Raw genomic sequence first — 20,255 nt, 5'->3', positions numbered from 1 at the left:
CTTAGCGAATCAGTGCATGAGAAGCGAAACGGAAGTGAGGGACCAAAACAAACGATTAAGAAGGCAAATCTGAGATTTCATTTAACTCCAACTCTTGACACAGGTTCGGGAAAGCCCCATGAGCTTCTCGCTGTAGAGTGAAAATGGAACGCACACGCTATTTGTTGTTTGTTTATATCACGCAGTCTGTTCTTCTTCTCTCGGTGTATCACGCAGTCTGTCTTCCGGTTGTTGCCTCTTTTGAATGACGAATACAAACTACCGCCGCCTGCTGGTAAGGAGAGTTATTGCCACTCAAGAATGCGCAGTTCGTACGTGCTACTTGGCCGTCGGCTGAAGTCCTTGCGGTGTGTTCCAGTGCGACTGTTGGCCAAGACGCAGGAGACGTGAGGCGACACAACAGGTCGGGACGTGTTCTTTGGTGTCAGTTTGGTGTGTAGGCCCCTAAGATGGAAACAACCAACACTGGTGGGATTTTGGTGACAGTGTGACTATCTTGGACAAAGTTATAGTAGGCCTATAGCCAAATCCGGCAGCACCAACACCTGGTCTGCCACATGTGGAAGCCCCTCTTTAGTTTCTCACCTGCTGAGCCCAGAGTAAAATGCTTTTGTGTGCACAAACTACAGGGGGGCAGCAAACACCAGTGTGATTTTGGTGACGGTACGACTACCCTGGACAAAGTTTTTATTTCCCAAATGTGAAAATCCACTGCCAACACTCAGATGTTACTCCTATTTGAAACACCTTGATTATAATCAGCACACAAAGAAGCACATTTTTCATATGAATATTTGTATTGATTGATAAGTCAATGAACAAAGAATTACAACAAAATAAAAGATGAATAATACCTGGACGTCAACAGCCAGTTAAAAATATGTAATAACAACTCTTTTACAGAAAGCTTTACATATCATACAGAATCCTGCCTATAATAAGGAAGATCATGTGCTAAATGATTTATTTTTTAAAATATGTTTCCCTTAGTTTTTGTTTTCTGTGCACCACCTATCTGCTGTCTTGGGTAATGGCTAAGGCACTCTTTAGAGAACTGTGTTTCCCTATTTACTTCAAAGTAGAAAGCTGCAAATACCTGGCGGACATTTTCTTCAACTAACAAGGACAGAATAAAACATTCAATCCTTCCACTTGGATCACCTTATCTACTGCAATAAAACCCAGTTTATATCACCTCATTAACAGAAAATAAAACATTCATCACCTTTCGGTCATGTTCAGTCTTTAGATGAATGTGAACTCAGCAGTTTTTGAGTTAAACATAGAGTAAAGAAAGCATTTCATATTCAGTACCATAAAAACGTCATGGGTTCAGGTCTGTGACACAACCTTCTTAACTCGTTCATAAAATGGCATGACAGTATGACAAAGACAAGTATTAACAGTTGTGTTAAAAAAAAGAACTGCTGTTACATTAAAGCAGTAAATAACAATTTAACAGTATAGTAGCATAAGTTAACAGTAGTGTTTTTTCTGAGATGTAGCATTGTTGTTTATATTTGCAGCAATGTTTCTATGCAAGTATCAAGTCCATTTCTCTTAATTACAATAAGCTGGATGTTGGATTCCATTATTGAACATTTGTAAGAAGAATGAAATGTCTCTTGCGGCTGAGCTAAATAAATCTAATCGATTAATGACTGTAAATATAAGAAGCAAGAAACAGTCGATTGCATTGTACAACATAAGATAAAATTGTGAATTTATGAGCGGTCCAGCAGAGGACGCCCTAACTCCAGATATCTGCAGCCATGACAAGGCATTTGCATAGCTAATCCCTACCCATATGAGATGTACTTCATACATTTAGTATTGAACTGTGCACGTGGGCAGCTGCGAGTTCATGAGTGAGAACATGAAAATGCATTCAAAGCACCTGGATCACTTTGCTGAGGATACAGTAATGGTAGGAGGTACAGTATGTTGGACATGAGTTGAAGCAATGACTCACACAGTAGTACATGATAATGTCTCAGAATGTAAAATCAAGTAATAGGCAAAAAATCGGCACTGCAGTGAAGATGGTAGAGGTCAACTTCAAGTATGTTATGGGTTATCAAGGGAAGAGAATTAAGTGCACAAAATTAAGGCTTTTGTGCACGTTGTGAGTCATGATGGATGTTGCCATATGAGGAAGAAAAATGTGTATCTTTGCAGTAGCTAACAGCGTCGGTATGTCAGGTATAAAGAAGCATAATAACATGGTTCTTTATATGTAGTTGTTAGCCGAAGTGTGGAATCGAGTAGAAAGTAATCGCAAATATAATGTCTTGTTTTGAGCAGTTTCGGATTTTAAGCTCAAATAATTAGGATTTACGATTTACTTGTTAAACAATTACTTAGTTTGACTTCTGGTTATTAGTGATTGATTTTACATAATCTCAGCAGATTTGAATAGTTTCTAACTTTATCAGCAGGAGAATACCAGTAAGAATGTATTGCAGGGCTGGGCAATTCATTTATAAAATAAACTGGATTCATCCAAATGTTGCTTTCCATGACACGAAAAATGTAGGATTTGCTTTAGATTATTATTTTTTTAATATTGACAAAAAGTTTCGTTTTTGAAATAGTCAAGAGATCAGTTTGCGGAATCTTCTTTTTTCATTTCGTCTTTACCTGCTTGGTGTCTAACGCCGGCTTGCACCTGTTTGCAACTGAAGCCTTGTCGTGGGACACATATTAGGATCTATTGCTGCAGGACCTTAATGTGCATAATTCAGTTTGTCAATATCACTCAACTATCTTTTTACATGAAGTTCTAATAAAATGCTATTTCAATCATACTTTAGTCATGTGGCATTTAATAAAATGTTTGGCCATATTGCCCAGCCCTGACAGGCAACACAATCATTTTCATACAGTCCTTAAAGAAGGAAGGTTCTCTCTGAATTTATGATGTGAAGAAATGTTAGCATTTACGCTTCTTCTTGCAGACACTACTTCACAAGCTCCAGAAAAAATCAGCAGGAAAATAATGTGCACTATCAGCTCATAGCATTGACTGTATTGCACTCAGGATGACAGTGATGTATCCATCTAAAACCTTTAAAAGCTGGTAATAAGCATTTCTTTTAACCCCATTTGCCCGTCAACATTTTGTTTTTCACTTTCAACATGAGAGGTGATTTTGTTGTTATGCATCAGCATTCATAATGTCTCCTTAACCTTGCTGATATTCCTTTCTTAAAGTGGACCTATCATGCTATATCATAATAATATAGTGTAGGACCATACCTATATAAGGCATATTTATACTTTTTTTTTTTCAAAATACCAAACAGATCATGCATTTTAGCCATGCCTCATTTCGCTCAATTTGCACTGTTTTAGCTCTGTTTTAGCAAGGGCTGATTCAGTGAGAACAGCACCACCTACAGGCCTGGCATATGTACTACAGCATCTCCAGCGCTTTCGAACGGCAATGGCCGTGGCTGTCTCCTTCTGATTGGTGGAGTTGGCCCAATAGCCGTAGCGCCACCGTCCTGACGTCAGGACAGTGTTCAAATCTGGATCAGTTTTTATCAGATCCGTTGCAGCCCCTTTTTTAGAGATTTAGGTATGGAGGAAAATAGAGAGGGTTGTGTTTTCTGACACTTGGTGAGTTCCCTGGAACACCGGGGACACATATTCATGTATAAAAGACGTACAAAAGTGCATTTTGCATGATAGGTCCCCTTTAACAGAAGAACAGGATTTGTTTTTAAGGTCAGGAATGACAGCTCCCTCTCTGAAAGTGATGATAGCTGCACCATACCTGTGGGTGGGGATGTAGTGACCTGAAATAAACTAGTGTGTGAGGGTATTGGGAGAAACTGATGATAATGCTCACCACCGCATCACCAGCAAACCAGAGAAAAAGGCCACACAGTGGAGCAGAGCACTTGACTCCGTCCAGCTCACATTGATCTGATGTCTCTCAATATGCATCGCTGAGAGACCCGGTGTGAAACCCTGCTCTCTCTACTTTACTCAACCGGTCCAGTAAGTGTGAAACGCTAAAACTCACTTTAAAGCTTTCGTGTGATTAGAAACTCTTATTTTGCACGCTTCTGCAGATGTAAAGCTCGGTATTAAGGGCACATTAGGTGCTGATGGCTCATTAACCAAAGGAGGGAGGGAGCGTACAATCTTAAGACGGCAAGAGGAGAGGGGATCATATGCACAGTAGCAGACCATGCCCCTCCCCCTCGCTAAGTGCTGCAGAGATGCAAGGGAATGTGTGTGTATGAGTGTGTGTATGTGAGGAGCTGTACATACAGTAGGAGGAGGGGGGATGGGGGAAAGAAAGTGTGTGTTTATGTGTGAGTGGAGGCAGTTTGATGATGGTTGCAGATGAAGCAGGAGCGCACAGGACAGGGAGTGGAGGTGTAACCACAGCTGGCCATGTTTTTTTCTGCTCCACCTTCTTATATTGTGTGTGTGTGACTGGTTTTGAGATTGTTTGAGTAATATAAGCTATGCAAAGATTAAAGATTGTTCAACATCAAATCCCTGGGGGATTTCAGATTCAGAGCGGTTTGCCCAGGAGGGAGATTGTCGGCCTGGGGTAGCACAGTGGAACAGGGGGCGTGGCTACTCCGCGAGCCTCCCAGGACGGGGAAATGTGCTTATGAGGACCGACAGCAGAGTGCACAATGCACTCCTCTGCCCCTGCGCCGCTATGTGCCAAAGCTCCTCATGCACAATCTCACACATACACACACATGAGTGCACACAAACATACATAAAGATCTCCATTGGTGATGAACACTCACACAATCTCTAACCGTTTGTCTAAGCTGGGACCAGCCAGCAGCCAGAACAACCATACATGGCTTTGACCCTGAATCAAACATTGCCAGAAAGAGGGGACGGGAGGGGGTTCATAAAAATAGGACGAGTTACTTCTGTAGAAAAATAGAGGAATTTCCAGAGGCTGATCAAATGTCTTTGGCACTTCTGAAAACACAGCATACAGAGAGGAATTGACACTGAGTATAAAAGGCCAAACTAAAAAGCTCTACAGGCAGAAAAAGATCAAGATAATCCCAGTTCATCCACAAATGAATTTGGCCAGTCCTGGGTGGATTTGAGCCTGAACTGGCCCGTACTCCACCATCTCCCCGTCCACAGTGATCATGCCTTGTGGCGAGACGGGCTCCAGCCGCAGGGCCTTCACCTTCTCATACACCAGGTGGGGGCAGCCGCACGCCAAGTGGCCGCCCTTCTCCATGGCGAGGAACAGCCGCAAGAGGGCTGGACGGGAGATTCCTGCTGTCACATAGAACAGATGAATCACCCCGTCGTCCGCCATCGCCCCCGGCGCTGTCCACAGATCCTCGGCCAGGTGGGACTGGTAAATAGCCAGCACCAAGACAAAGTCCTCCTCCTTGACGACCGTCCAGCTGTCTGGTATCGGCTGATCGAGCCCGGGGAGAAGAGAGTCCTCCGGTGCTCTGGTCTTTCCGTCGCTCTGAGTCTCCGGTCTCTTGGTGGTGATAGCGTTGTTGGAGGAGTTGGTGAGGGTGTTGTGGTTGGAATTTGTGCTGTTGTGATTGTGTCGAGAGTTTCGGTTCGGAGAGGTGTTGGGGATGAGTCGGCAGGGAAGGGAGGAGCAGAGCGACTGATGCTGAGGGGTGGAGGGAGGCTGGTTAGACTTGATGCTCCCTTTTGGAAGTTTTGGCGCCTCTTTAACTGGAAGATACGCCAACCTGCCCTGGTAGACTCTGAGGGAGGCCAGACGCACCAGGGTGCCCATCAGGAAGCGAATGGCTCCGACGTGGCGGTACTTCTCGCTCTCGATGTCGACGTCGGCCACGAAACCCCAGGCCAGGGACAGGAAGGAGAAGAGGCGCTGTCTAGAGGCCAGGTGGATCGACACCAGGTCCATGGAGCCAACAAGACCTTTGCACAGCATGAAGCCACAGCTCAGCAGAAGCTCCTCGTTCCAAGCTGGAGGCGACCTGAGAGATGGTTACAAACGTCAAGAGTTAGAAACAATCCGTAAGACCGTAATCACTATAAATTGTTTTTGCAGAATTGCAGAATTTTCAGTCAAAGGGATTTTAGAAGATTCGGTCAGAAGCACTATAGTTTACATTTGTAGTCTAAGAAGTATTGTCCAATCAAGTTTGAGTAGACTTTGGTGGATTGCTGTTTAACAGTCTGTGTGGAACACATTGGCCTAAATGCAATCTAAAAGTCCATCGCCTATCTTCGAACGAGAATTTAGCATATAATAAGCTTAAAATAAGCTTGAACCTGGATATTTCGGATCCCATCCTAGACTTTGTCTCTCAACTCCAACTCCATTCTCATATCTTAATATGCTAAGTGGACTGTTATCAACAAACAGCGCATAGAAAAGGAAATATCGGATTGCCACACCAATACCATAAAGATATTATCAGACGCTTATCATTGTCAGACAGATAGCCGATGGGGTCTTAGATTGGCAGAACCAAACATCATGTAAATGTGCAATCACTGGGGTTGGGAACCAAACTTTTGTGGGTACCGACCAAATTATTAGTTGGATTTGCCGAGTACTTTTTCAAGTTATGTCTGTTACACATTTTCGGTACCTTGGAGAAACTGTTGGCTAATGATATTGGTTCAAAAGTGAATAGTACCCAACTAGTTTTCAGTAACTATTTCTGTGAAAATAATTGGGACACATGCCCACAGTAATCTTTCAATTCTGCCCACACCTGCACCCTGTAGGGCAGCACAAGTAAACACCTCAAGGTGATAGATCCTGTATAGTTTTTTTAATTGACGTTGTGCCCACTGCCAACCAGCAGATGGAGATGAAAACCTGGACCACAACTGGTTCCACCGCTGTATTCTGGAATATAATCGCTCATAATGTGGACGTTTTTAAACCCATTACATCATTCCTTTGAGAGTTATCAGCGGCCTGGAATGACCTCTGTTGCACAGCGAAGCAGTTCCAGTTTTTGCTCCGCTGTCTCTCCTCCCTCCTGAGAATTGATGTGCCCAGTCAGCCTTTGGCATAATTACAGCGAAAGGAGATAAATCGTTCTTTTTTTAAGGCAGAGTGTGGTTGTTCTCCTGCACTCTTGGTCCATGCATTTAAATGACTCATTAACGGACTGACTCACTGTGAGTAGTGGTGGACAGAGGCAGCCAGGGCGTTGCCGGAGCCACCTGGCAGAATACCCAGAGGGGTCTGGATAGCCTCCTGCCAGTCCTCCCGCTCCATCAGGCCATTTATCACCTGGATGAACAAGAACAAACAGAAACAGATCATGAGCCTAATGGAAAGTAGTGTCTGTGTGTGATAAGAGGTTCAGATTAAATGTGTTTCTTTGAGAGCTACAGTTGTTTTGTGTCGAGTAAAATAATTAATGGGAACCATCTGGACTCAAGAATGATAAATTCCTACTGTCATTGAGTTATGAGAAAACTCTCAGACCATGGTGTTAAATATTGTACGTCAACAGTAAAAGAAACATAAGCCATCACTAGAAGAAAATGTAAGACTTAAAATGTAATATTATTAAGAGATGGCAGAGATTGCAGGTGCTGGAATCCCAGACACTGAGCTATTTTGTCATAGTATAAATAAATAAAAAATCCAAGCCTATTCTGAAGAAAAAATACAGCTAAGAGAGCTCATATGATTTCCCTCTGTATTTGATTGATTTACTGTCAGGTTTGAAATGCACAAATAGAAAACAAGCCAAAAAAAAAAGAACAAATCTACTTCTGCAATCTCTACATGAAATATTGAATAACAATTTCTCTCAGACCATGGTGTATAATTCTTAAAAACAAATACAACAAGGGTTCTAAAAATGCTAAACTAAGTAATAATAATTACCAAAAAATGTACAAATACAGATGAAAAAGCTGTGCAGGTATAATGCTAAATTGTTAGCTATATTGTATTGTCTAGCATGTATAGACTGTATCAATCCAACAATAAATAAATGGAATGTCATATGTAAATGAAAATAATTAAATGAATAAAGATACCAATTTGTCTTGTATTTCACATAACTTATTTGTTTCATGTGTTTTAATCCTGGCATTTTACATCTTTTATATTGATTATCATATCACATTAGTCAGTCAAAGCACCTCAAACAGCAGCCCGTCTCCAGACATGATAACCAGAGCGTCACATTGCGACAGGTCGGCCTTCCTCACCAGCTCCCGAGCATGGTTCTGGTGCTCTGAGGAAAGAAACAAGTGCAAGAGAGAGGACAAACAAGAATGTGTCAGACAAACCATCACAATACAAACGAGGGCAATGGCAGAGAAAGAGGCAAGCTGCCTTCATCGCCAGCCTCTGGGGTGGTATCAGGGAGATTAGGCGGAAAAGAGATTCAATTTCCCCGTATAAGGCCAAACACATCACATTAGCCCAACCAGCGGCTACTCAACAGCTCAGAGGCAGCTGAGCCGCCCTGCAAACATCTGGGACTGACAAATATCCTGTGTATGTGCATTGACTGGATGCATGTGTTCGGTGTGTTTGTGTGTGTGTTCGTGCATGCGAGTGTTTGTTAATGCGCCGGCGGAGAACTGAGCTATTTGTTCAGCCTAGATTTATTGGCGGCGTCCTTGAGTGGTTCCCTGCAGGGGCTCATCCTGCCAGCATTAAAGTCTACAGTCCTACCAACCGAGACTCCCCAGAGTGTGTGTGTGAGTGTGTGTGGAGGAAGTCAGCTTTAAAGAGAGTGAAAGACAGAGACAGGAAGGCAGACAGCAAAGAAGTTAGCAAGTATAGACGCACTGCCATCACTAAGGATATATTTTTCCGCTCTAGCTCAGGTATCGATCGAGTACAGGACAGAAATAAAAACAACTTCCCTCTCCTTTCCTCAACCTCTACCTGTCTCCCCCCTTTACACTCTCCCGGGCCTCTGTTGCTGCTGTTTGTTTGCTGTGTGGAGGCTGGAGGCAGCGAGGCAGTGCTGTGTTGACAGACAGAGGCAGTTAAGGAGTACAGTAACTGCACGGCTCAGCTGACTCAGCCCTTTTAACCTGCTTGGGTTGATGCTTTGCTTTCCAGCTACTTCCTTATTCAAGGGGTCACAGACAAACACACACCTCAGACTAAACCCTAAAGACAGGGGCCGCTTACTGTATGGTTGGGAAGATAACTATTGAAATGGAATAGGATTTAGATTGCTATACCCTGTGTCAAAGTAATGTCAATTAATGTTACAGCCCTTTTCCTCCACATAAGGCTTGGCCAGGTGGTTGCAGGCATGACAGACAAAAGGCGGCGCAAATCAAACAAACTAACCAATGAAAAACAATACTCAAATCGTTAAGGCATACTGTCAAATTAATGACGTGTGTCTGGGCGTAGAGACAATGGATGTAAAAAGAGAACATAGATAAAGCTCCTTAATGCTTTTGCACTCAGATTGGTCATTTTTTGTCTGTGATTGACTTTTTTCTCAGTAACTGTAACAGACTACATTTATTTATTTAATTGCGCAATACCGTTGCGTGTCACTAGTTACTCCCCAGCCCTGGTTTTCATGTAATCCAATTGTCATATCCACTGTTGATTCTTCTTTAAGCTGCAAAGACTATGGCTGATAATTGCACTCTGTTAAGGCGAGACATACTGTTAGTGAAGACTAGAAATCTCAGGTAAGTTTCAGTCCAATCTACCATTTCCCTCCATCTCTACCGGCTCCCTCTCAGGTTATTCAGGGTGAAGATGCTGCTTGGTGCTCTGGATGCTTCATACACTATGTAAAAGGTACATGCTGACACAAGAGGCGCCTCCACTGGAACGTGTCCTTCTTCGGGCAAACGCTGTGTGATACATTCATCAAGGAGCTGCGTGCAGGATAAATGGGTTGTGCCAGTTAATCCACTCACGGTCGCTCCTCACAGGCTACGGTATCTGACCACTGAAGGCTCTCAGCGACCCATATTTCCCCCCCTCCTTAGGGCTCTGCTCGCCCTAAGTCAACGTCAGTAATTACTCCGCCTTTTTTCATCACCATCCAGCTGCTGACCTTTCTTTTAAGTCCCAGGAGTCGGCACAAGAGCCTGCATACGCATCAGCACTCAATTTGTAAAATAAACAAACACAGATTCTCCCTATTTTTGGCTGTCATATTTAATCTCTCTTTGGTAAATATCAGATATTCAGCTCATGCTCTGCCAAACTAACACTGGGTGAGCGAATTCTAACCTGTCAAATCCTGGGGTTGGAGTAAAAGGTGCATGAAAATGAAGCTGAGCATTGTTTTTCTTTGTTTCTGATCCTTAGTATTCAGGGGGGTCAGTTCAAGTTCAGCATCTCTGACGACCTTAACCAACACACTGTTTGACGTCACAAAGAACTACCAGCATTTCACACAGAATGTGGCGCAGCTGGGGCGACTGAGATGGAGATTGGATGTGCATCAGAGCTCGGGTGCCTGCAGATGTGGCCTGTAAATGTATGACACAAATAATGCATCATAACTGCAGAGAGTGAAATTGCTTCCTAAAATGAAGGTTAGTTTAAGGAGGACACTACAGGCAAATACAGTTGTTTTCATGCAATGATCAATTTTGAGATTATGGGCTATTTGCATTCATAAAGTATTTTTTTAGATAAGGGGAAAAATCATGTGAGATACACTTTTGCTGTTTGATTCACTACACTTTGTCTATTTGGGTCTGTATATCTCTTCTAAATTCACCAACAGATAGCAGTAGATAATGTGTATCGACTTTTACAATACATATTTTTAATGGCTGTTGAGCGAAAAAATCTCGACTTTAGTAGCACGTACATTGATCAAAACTTTCCAGTTTGATTCTTATCTAAATGTTGAGGATTTGTAGACAGTGGTTTGTTCATATCATTAATAGTCTGATTAATATAACATTTGACTCTAATATGTCAACAAAATGAAACAGGAACTTGCAGATTTATTTTCTGGAGATCTGAAGCATATTTTACAAAACAATGCTTATTTTTTTCACTTTCAGTATAGAGTTTCAGAAAACATAACAAATTGCAATAAAGTATTCACTGCAATGTTTACACTTTTCACCTGGGGGTTGTGTGTGTGAGCTCTTAGCGTAATTGTCCCACACTGGGGTTAAAGGTTTAATCCCTGTGTCATGGCAGGGTGACATTGAGAAAGCGCGGGTTAAATACATGAACAATAAAGATCTGCATGATCTGCGGCCCATCTCAGACCGCAGGTGAGATCATTCCTTGACCCTCTGCAATTTGCCTACCAGCCTCACCTGGGGGTGGACGATGCCATTATTTACCTGCTGCAGCGTGCTCACTCATACCTGAATGGATCGGGTTGCACTGTGAGAATCACCTTTTTTTATTTCTCCAGTGCATTCAACACGATCCAGCCTCGGCTACTGAGTGACAAGCTGCAGGCTATGAGGGTAAACTCGTCCACCATCTCCTGGATTACCAACTACCTCACGGACAGACAACAGTACGTCCGGCTGGGCAGTGTGCTGTCTGATGTGGTGGTTGGTAGTATTGGAGCCCCACAGGGGACTGTGCTGTCTCCTTTCCTGTTCACCTTATACACCTCTGACTTTCTATACAACTCAGAGTCATGCCATCTGCAGAAGTTTTCGGATGACTCTGCAGTGGTAGGGTGTATAAGGGATGGACGGGAGGAGGAGTACAGAGCGCTGGTGGGTGATTTTGTTGAGTGGACTGGAAGAAATCATCTGCTTCTGAATGTGGCCAAGACCAGAGAGATGGTCATTGATTTCAGGAGGAAGAGGACATCTCCTCCTCTGCCCCTGTGCATTATAGGAGAGGATGTGGCAGTTGTGGAGGTCTACAAGTACCCGGGAGTGCACTTAGACAATGGGCTGAACTGGAGGATCAACACTGACGCTGTGTACAAGAAGGGGATGAGCAGACTCTATTTTCTGAGGAAGCTGAGATCCTTCAACGTATGCAGTAAGATGCTGGAGATCTTCTATCAGTCTGTTGTGGCTAGTGCACTCTTCTTTGCTGCTGTCTGCTGGGGGGGCAGCATCAGAGCCGGTGACACCAGCAGGATCAATAAACTGATCAGGAAAGCTGGGTCAGTCATCGGCATCAAGCTGGACCCCTTTGAAGCTGTGGTGGAGAGGAGGACACTGAACAGGCTGTTGTCCATCATGGATAACCCCACCCATCCTCTCCACCTGCAGCTGGACAGTCAACGGAGCTCCTTCTCCAACAGACTGCTGCAGCTCCCCTGTCTCAAGGACAGATACTGGAAAACATTCCTGCCCACTGCAATAACACTGTACAATAAATCACCTCTGGCTGGAAGAGAACTCTCTGCTCCATAGTTTCTCTTGAAATAAAACCACGTTGTACATTTTACTCATACATAATCTGTTTCATATTTAATACTCCATATTTCATATATTTTGAATATATATATATATATATATTTGTATATATATATATATATAATATCTGCATGTATATTTTATATTTCGACATGTATATTTTATATTTTATATTTTATATTTTATTTTATTTTATTTCTATTCTTGTATATTTTGTAGTTTTGTTTTATTGTAAAATGCCTTTTATGCTGCTGTAACAAAAACAATTTCCCAATTTGGGATCAATAAAGTACGATCTATCTATCTATCTATCTATCTATCTATCTATCTATCTATGTGTGTGAACACTACTGACCTGTGATGACGAGCGTGTAGGGAACAGCGGCCTCGGTCAGCATGCCCTGCACGTGGCCGGTGAAGAGCTGCAGAGCCTGGCCCCGGCCGCTGTGGGGATTCACCAGAATCATGACTCTGCAGGGCCGACGCACCTCCGCATACACCGCACCTGAGCAAGAGAGAGGTGGAAGTGAGCAAAGGCCTTGGAAGAAATGAAGCAAGAAGACAAGAGGAGGTCTTTTTATGCATGATCAAATATTCAAAAGAATGTATAAGGACAGTCTTGTCCCTGAGGGAAATAAAAGAGCATGAAACACTAAAGTCAGAGGCTGTGACAGCATTCAGATGCCTAACGTTAATGTGACTTGCTGCTTTCTTCAAGGAGAGGACATACAGGTGCCTTTCAAACCATTATTAATAGCAAATCTGTGACATATTATCAATCCCCCATGAGAAAATCCTACTGTTGCTAGCTGAGTAGCTAACGGAGTGACTATACTTTGAAGCACTGGGGTAATGTAGCATCTAGCTCGAGAAGTGCAACTTGGTCAATTGACATATTACAAATAAGAAAAGTAAATCAAAGATGTTAAGAAAGAAACATGGAGATGGGAAGTTGCACTACTGTTAAATCAATAGTTTGACATGTTGCTATGTAGCTTAGCTTAGCAGTAAGAAACGTAACACAAAAAACACTAGCTTGGCAACATCAAGGCAATAAAATCCATCTAAAGCTCACTAATAACAGGTTCGCCTAAACTAAAAGCTGCTGTCAGTCAAACAGCTGAGACTCCAGGAAGTTACTGGTCTTGGTCAAGAATAAGCCTAACCCACAACCCCAATGAACTAGCAAATTGTTGTTTTTACGCATTGGTTTTTGTAAGGACAAAACAAACGATAGACATAGTTAGGCTAGCTGTTTCTGCTCTTTATGATAAGCTAAGACGATCAGATGCTAGCTGTAGCTACTGTACCACACCAATAAGAGAGCTGTTCGTATTAAACTCTCAGAAGATAGCTCATACAAATATTTCTCCAAATCTCATATCGCGTTGAAGTGAGGGGGGAGAGAGGCATATTATTTATTGTATAAGCCATTGTGTAGTGGTTGGATATCACCTGCTAAATATAATTAAAATAAAGGCCTATCAAAGTATCGTATTCATTAATAGCAATTACATGACTTCTTTAAAGAGTATTGAGTTATTTGTTCAACTTAGATAAAGTTCCCATTCTTTTTAAATCTGTTTTTAAGTGGGAGGATCAGGTTCAGCCACTTAATTGTGACACTGGCTGCCACTTAAATGGTTTGCAGCTTTTTAAAATACATTTGGAGAGAAGCTTTGCCCAGAGCTGGATTTTTCCGCTGATGCCCTTTAAAGCAGACACAGACTCACTAGACACCATATAAGATGAGTCAGAGGACAAAAAATGCAATGTGTGGAGGACAGAAACGTATAAGTATTCATTTCCACCAGACTTCTTTGGCTGTGGGTGATGCTGACTTTGGTATAAGGATGACACAATTACCAGAAGCACAAAATATATAATGTAATATATCATGTAAATAAATTAAGATGGATACAGTAAGACACCAGAAGCCTAGTTGTGACTCATTAGCATCTGTATATCTTTCATAGCATCAATTTCCAGTCCTGTGACCTTCACTACACTGATGCTGCTTTCACCACCCTCCACCTCATTTGGCCCGTGATGATGGGACTCGGCGGAGGTACAAAAATATCTTCCAAAAAAAACAGCCAGGAAGGGTGAGGAGGGAGTGTGAAAACACACAGGCACATGCCAAACTCTGCCTCCATTCACTAACACAGGGTTTTGTATCAGTGATCAGAGCACAATGCAGCTTTCAGACACAAAGAGTCCTCTCTGCACTTCCAGAATATAGTGGAAACTGGCTTTTGACGGTAAAAGACCTTTAGAAAACAGGTTTTGCACTCAAGTGTGCTGAGCTGCATAGCATATCCAGTTTAATATTTTGTCTTTGTCCTTCAATACCCTGCATGGCTCCAGGTATCTGATTCAAAGCACACAACTCTGATGATTGAAACAGAATTATGAATGAGGGAGTAAAGAAAAATGGCAATTCATTTGGATTATCATGCTACATCTTCAGACCCATGGGTTGCTCTAAAATCCCCTGTGCTTCAAGGGAATTTATTAAATAGCCTAAAAAAGGTGGGATTTCTAATAGATCCTTAGTCTTTGTATTATAAGGAAGAACCATAATCACAATTCAAGACATGGTTTTACTTTCCTTCGGTATTCCAATAATGTAAAGTAAAGCTAAAATAACTACTCCATTAGGATTATTGATTGAGTCATCAATCCACAGAAATATAATGGCCAACTACTAGTGGTCCCTAAATGAATGTAACCTACCGTGAAAAAAAGTTTTCAAAGCATTCATACAAGCAATAAATACATAAAGGTTTGAAATGAAATGAAAATACAATTATGTTTTTGTGCAATCAAATGCCAGTTTATTAGATACCATTAAGCAAAAGTGCTATAAAGTCGAGTCTTCCCATTGATAAATGAGTATTACCTTCCCAGACTTGCCTGATGCGTTCATGAAAATAAGACGGAAACCAAACCGGTCCATTATGAATCATAGAAATCCCTTTTTAGCTGAACTTGTCATAAACAAAAAAGTTCTGGAACACACAGGTTTAAACAATCTTTCTTAAATTTTACAACCAAACAAGACTGCCAAAATCAAGGCAGCTCAATACTAAACTGATCAAATATTGTTTTTGAATGTGGTGCTCCCAATTTATGTCTCCAAAAATGTATTTTCCCCAGACGTTCCTCCTGTGCAGTGCCTGTTTGTGTGTGACAGGAAGATAGAAGCAGGGTATGTGGGTGAATGTGAAATGTGTCCGTGATGTGAAGTGAGATAACTGCGGCAGTTCCTGACAGTCACACTGGCAAGCAAACTTCCACTGAAGTGTGAGTATTTTACAGATACAGTCAGATAGACACTCACACAGGCAGCCTGAATGTGACAGGGTTGACAAGTGCAGAGCTGATAGGAAGACCTCTCATCTCTGTGCCACAAAGTGTATCACCATGCTGATTGTTCAAAAGTTCTAAATAAAGATGCAGTGCAGCTTCAGCATCTCATAAAGAAGAACAGGTGGGAGCTGTTGAAGCGTGACACCATTCAACAAATATGTGAGCTATTCAGTGGAAGCTGCAGAAGTAGCACCGTATCCAAACCAGACTGACGTGTCCGCAAACAAGCTGAATTCCAAGGTTGGGTGATAGTTTGCCGGAGAGCAGGGGAAGAGATTTAAACACAGCTGCCCACTGAGGCATCACCAGACTGCGGGCAGGCGGGGGGAAGAAGGGGGGGGGGGGGGGGTGTTGACAGGCCATCTCAGCCATGTGTCACAGAGCAGGAGACGAAGGCTCCGGAGGGGCAGAGATGTTGGGTGGGGTTAGAGGTCGTACGGTGATGCATTTTTAGCTCCTGCTCTTGTCTCCTACATTGAGGAGGCTGCGGCTGCTTCAGCTCAGCCTCAGGGAGGATACATCCCACACTGACCGACACACACCTGACCCTGTGGCTGCTTTTGTTGCTAGCTAGTGGAATACTTTGTAAGAATTTGCAATTTTCACATCAAGGGTGCACTGGGGCCAGACCAAGAAGTTTGTGAGAAATCAAGATAATCTACAATGCAATTTACAATTTACAATCTTCAATCTTTAATGGCATCATGGGGTTATTGACAACATTGCTGCCACTGCAGTCAACTTCCAGTCAGTTAGGATTCCTTCAGGGTTCATCGTTCGGGAAGTTTTTAACCGGTATCAGATATTAGTGATACCAAGCACTGATAAAATGTGTTGCTTCTCTAACACAGCTTGGTGGATGACAGTTGCCCCGGAGGGCTTCAAGCAAAGTTATCACAAATATGTGCAAACTTTGTTTCTCTTTACTTATTCTATGGTAAGCTAAGATCCAGACATCCAATGACTTAATACTAAATCTGGTTTAAATAGATGTTAAAAACTACCAAGATCTAAAAAAACAGTATTGTAAAAATGTGTCTTAAAACTGGATAAACGGTTATTCTGGCATACAACCACAACCATGAGGAGACCTTTAAAGACAACCAAAGGAAACAGTCCTTTACGTTGATTTAAATGACTGATTCCTCTTCATTTGAAAACTTTTATAAATATTTGGAAGCATGGGACTTTTAAATCTCTAACTGGCTTGCTAGCAGCTGTTTGTAAAGCAGAAAAGGAAACAGCCAGTAGCAATGAAGGCAGCCACTAGTAGAAAAAAGTCAAAGCGAGTATCCATCATCTCCTTCCTTTGCATGCAAACTCTCTGTCGATCCTCTAAGCAGGGGCTACTGTAGCAGACCATTAGCGAGTGCGGTACTATATCATATGCACTTCATTATTAACAGCTCATTCATTCCGATGAACCTGCCGTGAGAGTCAAAAACCCAGTGAGAGTATTGTTGGAATCAACCAAACCCAACCAGAATAAATAAGTAGAGTTACAATTACATGTTAGACTCCATGTTCACTCACTTTATACGCAGGGCACCACAGTGATACCTCCCAGACAAAATTCCAATCTTGCGCTGCAATTACACTTTTAATCCAACCTTTCCATCTGCAGTACCAGATGAGATGACACGCAATTAATTTAGTGGGCAAATAGGGGATTAGTGAATCCTACTGACCTTCATTTATCCTCCCCAACAAGGCAGATTGCATCTATTACCAAAACATTACTAATTTAAATCACATATCATTCTCCGTTAAATACTGTATTATTGGCTGGCCTGGATGTGGTGTACTGAAACAGGCTTATAAAATAATAACATGATCTCATCATCGCTGAGACGCTGTGTTCAAAAGAGGCACACAAAAAGAGATGAGAGGACATGTTAGAGCTCTGTTAGATCTATGAGCTGGTTCATTAGTATGTGTGATTTGAAAACCTCCCAAGCTGGAGCTCTTTGATGAGTCCAGTGAGAGGACAGGGACAGAGGGAGGGGGGGGGGGGTCGCCAGATACTTCTTAGGTTACCATCTGCCTGCATGGCATAAAGGGATGAAACCCAAACTGGTGCTGGCTGCAGACCAGAGGAAGGTGGTGTTCCTCTCCACACAGGAGCTCTCTGTATTCACCTGTTTGTACAGCTCGAGGCTTATTCCTTCCTACTCCGTCTTCTGAAACCAGCATACCAAATTAGTCACTGTCAAGTCAAATATCCGCTTCCCTCTTTGAAAATGCCCAGGAGAGCGTGCCTGCTTTATATTTAAACTGTTAAATATTTCTATATGAGTCAAAATGATATGATATAACTCGACATAGCTGATTCTGAGTTTGCTCCCAAATGATAAACAATTTTTTGGACAGAAACAGCTTTGTTCCATTATCATCAGCGAGTATCATCACCACCTCCTCCCAAATGACTGATAGGGGTAATTAGCTGCATAAACACTTCTCATATGGTATTCATGTTCATTACAGTCACATTACCAGGATGGAGCACGGAGTCGCTAATGAGACTGGAAGACAAAAGAACCTGAGGACAGTCTGCATTTTATAACAGAGCGAGACATGTTGAGACCTAATTAGACGTAGCTGCTCGAAAAAGCAGGATGAAAAACAGGCTTTGTTTTGACGCGATTTCTCCACCCGTCAACAAAGAAACCCTCAATGGGAAATAACTGAGCGGGAATAATTAAGCCTGAGCACAACCACACTCTCTGCTGACAGGATCAGTGGAACATCTAACTGTTTAAGTGATCAGTTTTGTGACTGTGCGTGTTTAAAGCATGCTCCACATCCACCATCACCCCTCTGCTGTTTAATAAAGGCAGCTGTAGGGGCTGCTGGCAGGTTGGGTGGATCACCTTTCACGGCAGGTAGAGCAGGTTATTGAGAGCATAATGGAATGTGCACATCCTTCCTGACAAACCTGCTTGCAGAAAGCTGAGCTGTGGTTGCATTTTGGCTTTGTAAGACTTTTGTAAAAAAAGTAATACGATAACCTACAGAATAGTCTTATAGGATACCACTGTGACCAAGTTGATGGTGTTTCATACAATTCAGGGACAGATTTATCCCTGAGGCAGCAAGACTGTTAAACTCCTGAGCTCGTACTCGCATAAGCTTCTGATACACTGTTTATCTGTACATGTGTTTAATTCGCATTTCCACATTATGTATATGTATAACTTATAGTATAACATTATTCTACTTTACAGTATTTCACTTTACATTATTTGACTATATCTATCTTATATGTACACAGAATACTTGTTGTTATTCCTGCATTTTACTCTATCACTTGCATTGTTTTTATATTTGCACACTTTGACTTCCTTATTTCTAAGTATTGTGTTGCACTGTTGGAGGAGCCTAATGCTTAAGATTAACAAAAACTACATGTTGTGCATATGTCATAAAACCTTTGATTTGAACCTAGAATCATCTTCACATCATAATAATACCCATTTCCCTGTTGTAACACCTAGGCCTATCGTTATTTGTAATATAAAGTTCATGTTCAGTTCCACGCTGCACATTGACCCATGCACGGTCCCCACAGTGCTCACCTTCTCTCCGGGGAGCCTGCAGCACGGAGGCATCTCTGATGGCCCGAGCCCACCTCTCCGCCTCCTGGAGGTTAACGAGCGGGTCCTGGACCAGCGCCACCCGAAAGCCCTGCTCCACTCTCTGCCGGGCCACTCCGGCGCTCATCCAGCGCCTCTTGAACGGGTAGAAATAGGCTGCAAAGTAGGCGCCGACGTCCGCGCTGTCCGGCCCTCTGTACGCCCGGCAGCCCACACAGTCTGTCAAGTTAAACAGCACCTTGCTCCGGCCGGGTGAGGAGCAGATCCTCTGCACGGTGAGGACGCTCTCCGTGAGGCTCACCGAGTACCGGACCCTGTCGTCGAGCGGGTCCGTGAACTCCCCGTACAGCACGCCCACCGCCCCGTTCCTCTGGCGGGATGGGTCCGCTTCGTCTTTCTCCATCCCGGGCGGACTCGGAGAGAGCGTCCCGCAGGCCGGTGTGCGGATGGCGGTGCAGACTCCTCTCAGCCTGCTGTGGGACCCTCTGACTGACAGCAGCAGCTTCCCCAGTCCACAGTCTCTCCCTAGTGACTGGAGGAGGAATGGCAGTGATGGAGCAGGAGGAGCACGGCTGACTGTCCTGCATCAGGGTTATTGTCAAGCAGGTTTGTAAGGTATTTGCTTTGGTGTATTGGTGCACAGACATGATAAAAATGCAGATAAACAAATATTAAAAACTAGGCTTAAAAAATGCTAATTTATGTGAAATTAATATTTGTTTGACATGACAGAGCAATGAAGCAGTGTGTGTGGTTGAGTATATTTCAGAAGTTGTGCCAAGATGAACAGTATTAAGAATAGAAAAAGACACATATGCTATACAGAGATAATAGTCCAAGAGCATGTGGATCCCGTGGAAATATACAGGAAACCAGATCGAATAGAATATTTGGGCCAAACAAACATTGTCAATTGTCAAGCCTAACTATAGGATAGTATAGCATTAAGAACACTCCACCAAAAAGGCACAC

At 42.7% G+C, this 20,255-nt stretch overlaps 1 protein-coding gene across 1 annotated transcript; it reads right to left on the bottom strand.

Annotated features, from left to right (window-relative positions):
• Nucleotides 1-3,634: 3,634 nt before the first annotated feature.
• On the bottom strand, nucleotides 3,635-19,862 carry LOC117492858 (sphingosine kinase 1-like). Its single transcript, XM_034143270.1, has 5 exons — nucleotides 19,266-19,862; nucleotides 12,674-12,823; nucleotides 8,110-8,204; nucleotides 7,128-7,243; nucleotides 3,635-5,966 (listed from the first exon to the last, which is right to left on the bottom strand). The coding sequence occupies exons 1-5, from the start codon at nucleotides 19,684-19,686 to the stop codon at nucleotides 5,057-5,059; spliced, it is 1,692 nt and encodes a 563-aa protein (XP_033999161.1). The 5' UTR covers nucleotides 19,687-19,862; the 3' UTR covers nucleotides 3,635-5,056.
• Nucleotides 19,863-20,255: the final 393 nt, after the last annotated feature.

The sequence above is a fragment of the Trematomus bernacchii genome, unplaced genomic scaffold, assembly GCF_902827165.1.
Source record: "Trematomus bernacchii unplaced genomic scaffold, fTreBer1.1, whole genome shotgun sequence".
NCBI lineage: Eukaryota > Metazoa > Chordata > Actinopteri > Perciformes > Nototheniidae > Trematomus > Trematomus bernacchii.
Note: the sequence above shows the minus strand (reverse complement) of the source record. Positions and strands in the feature narration are given on the sequence as shown.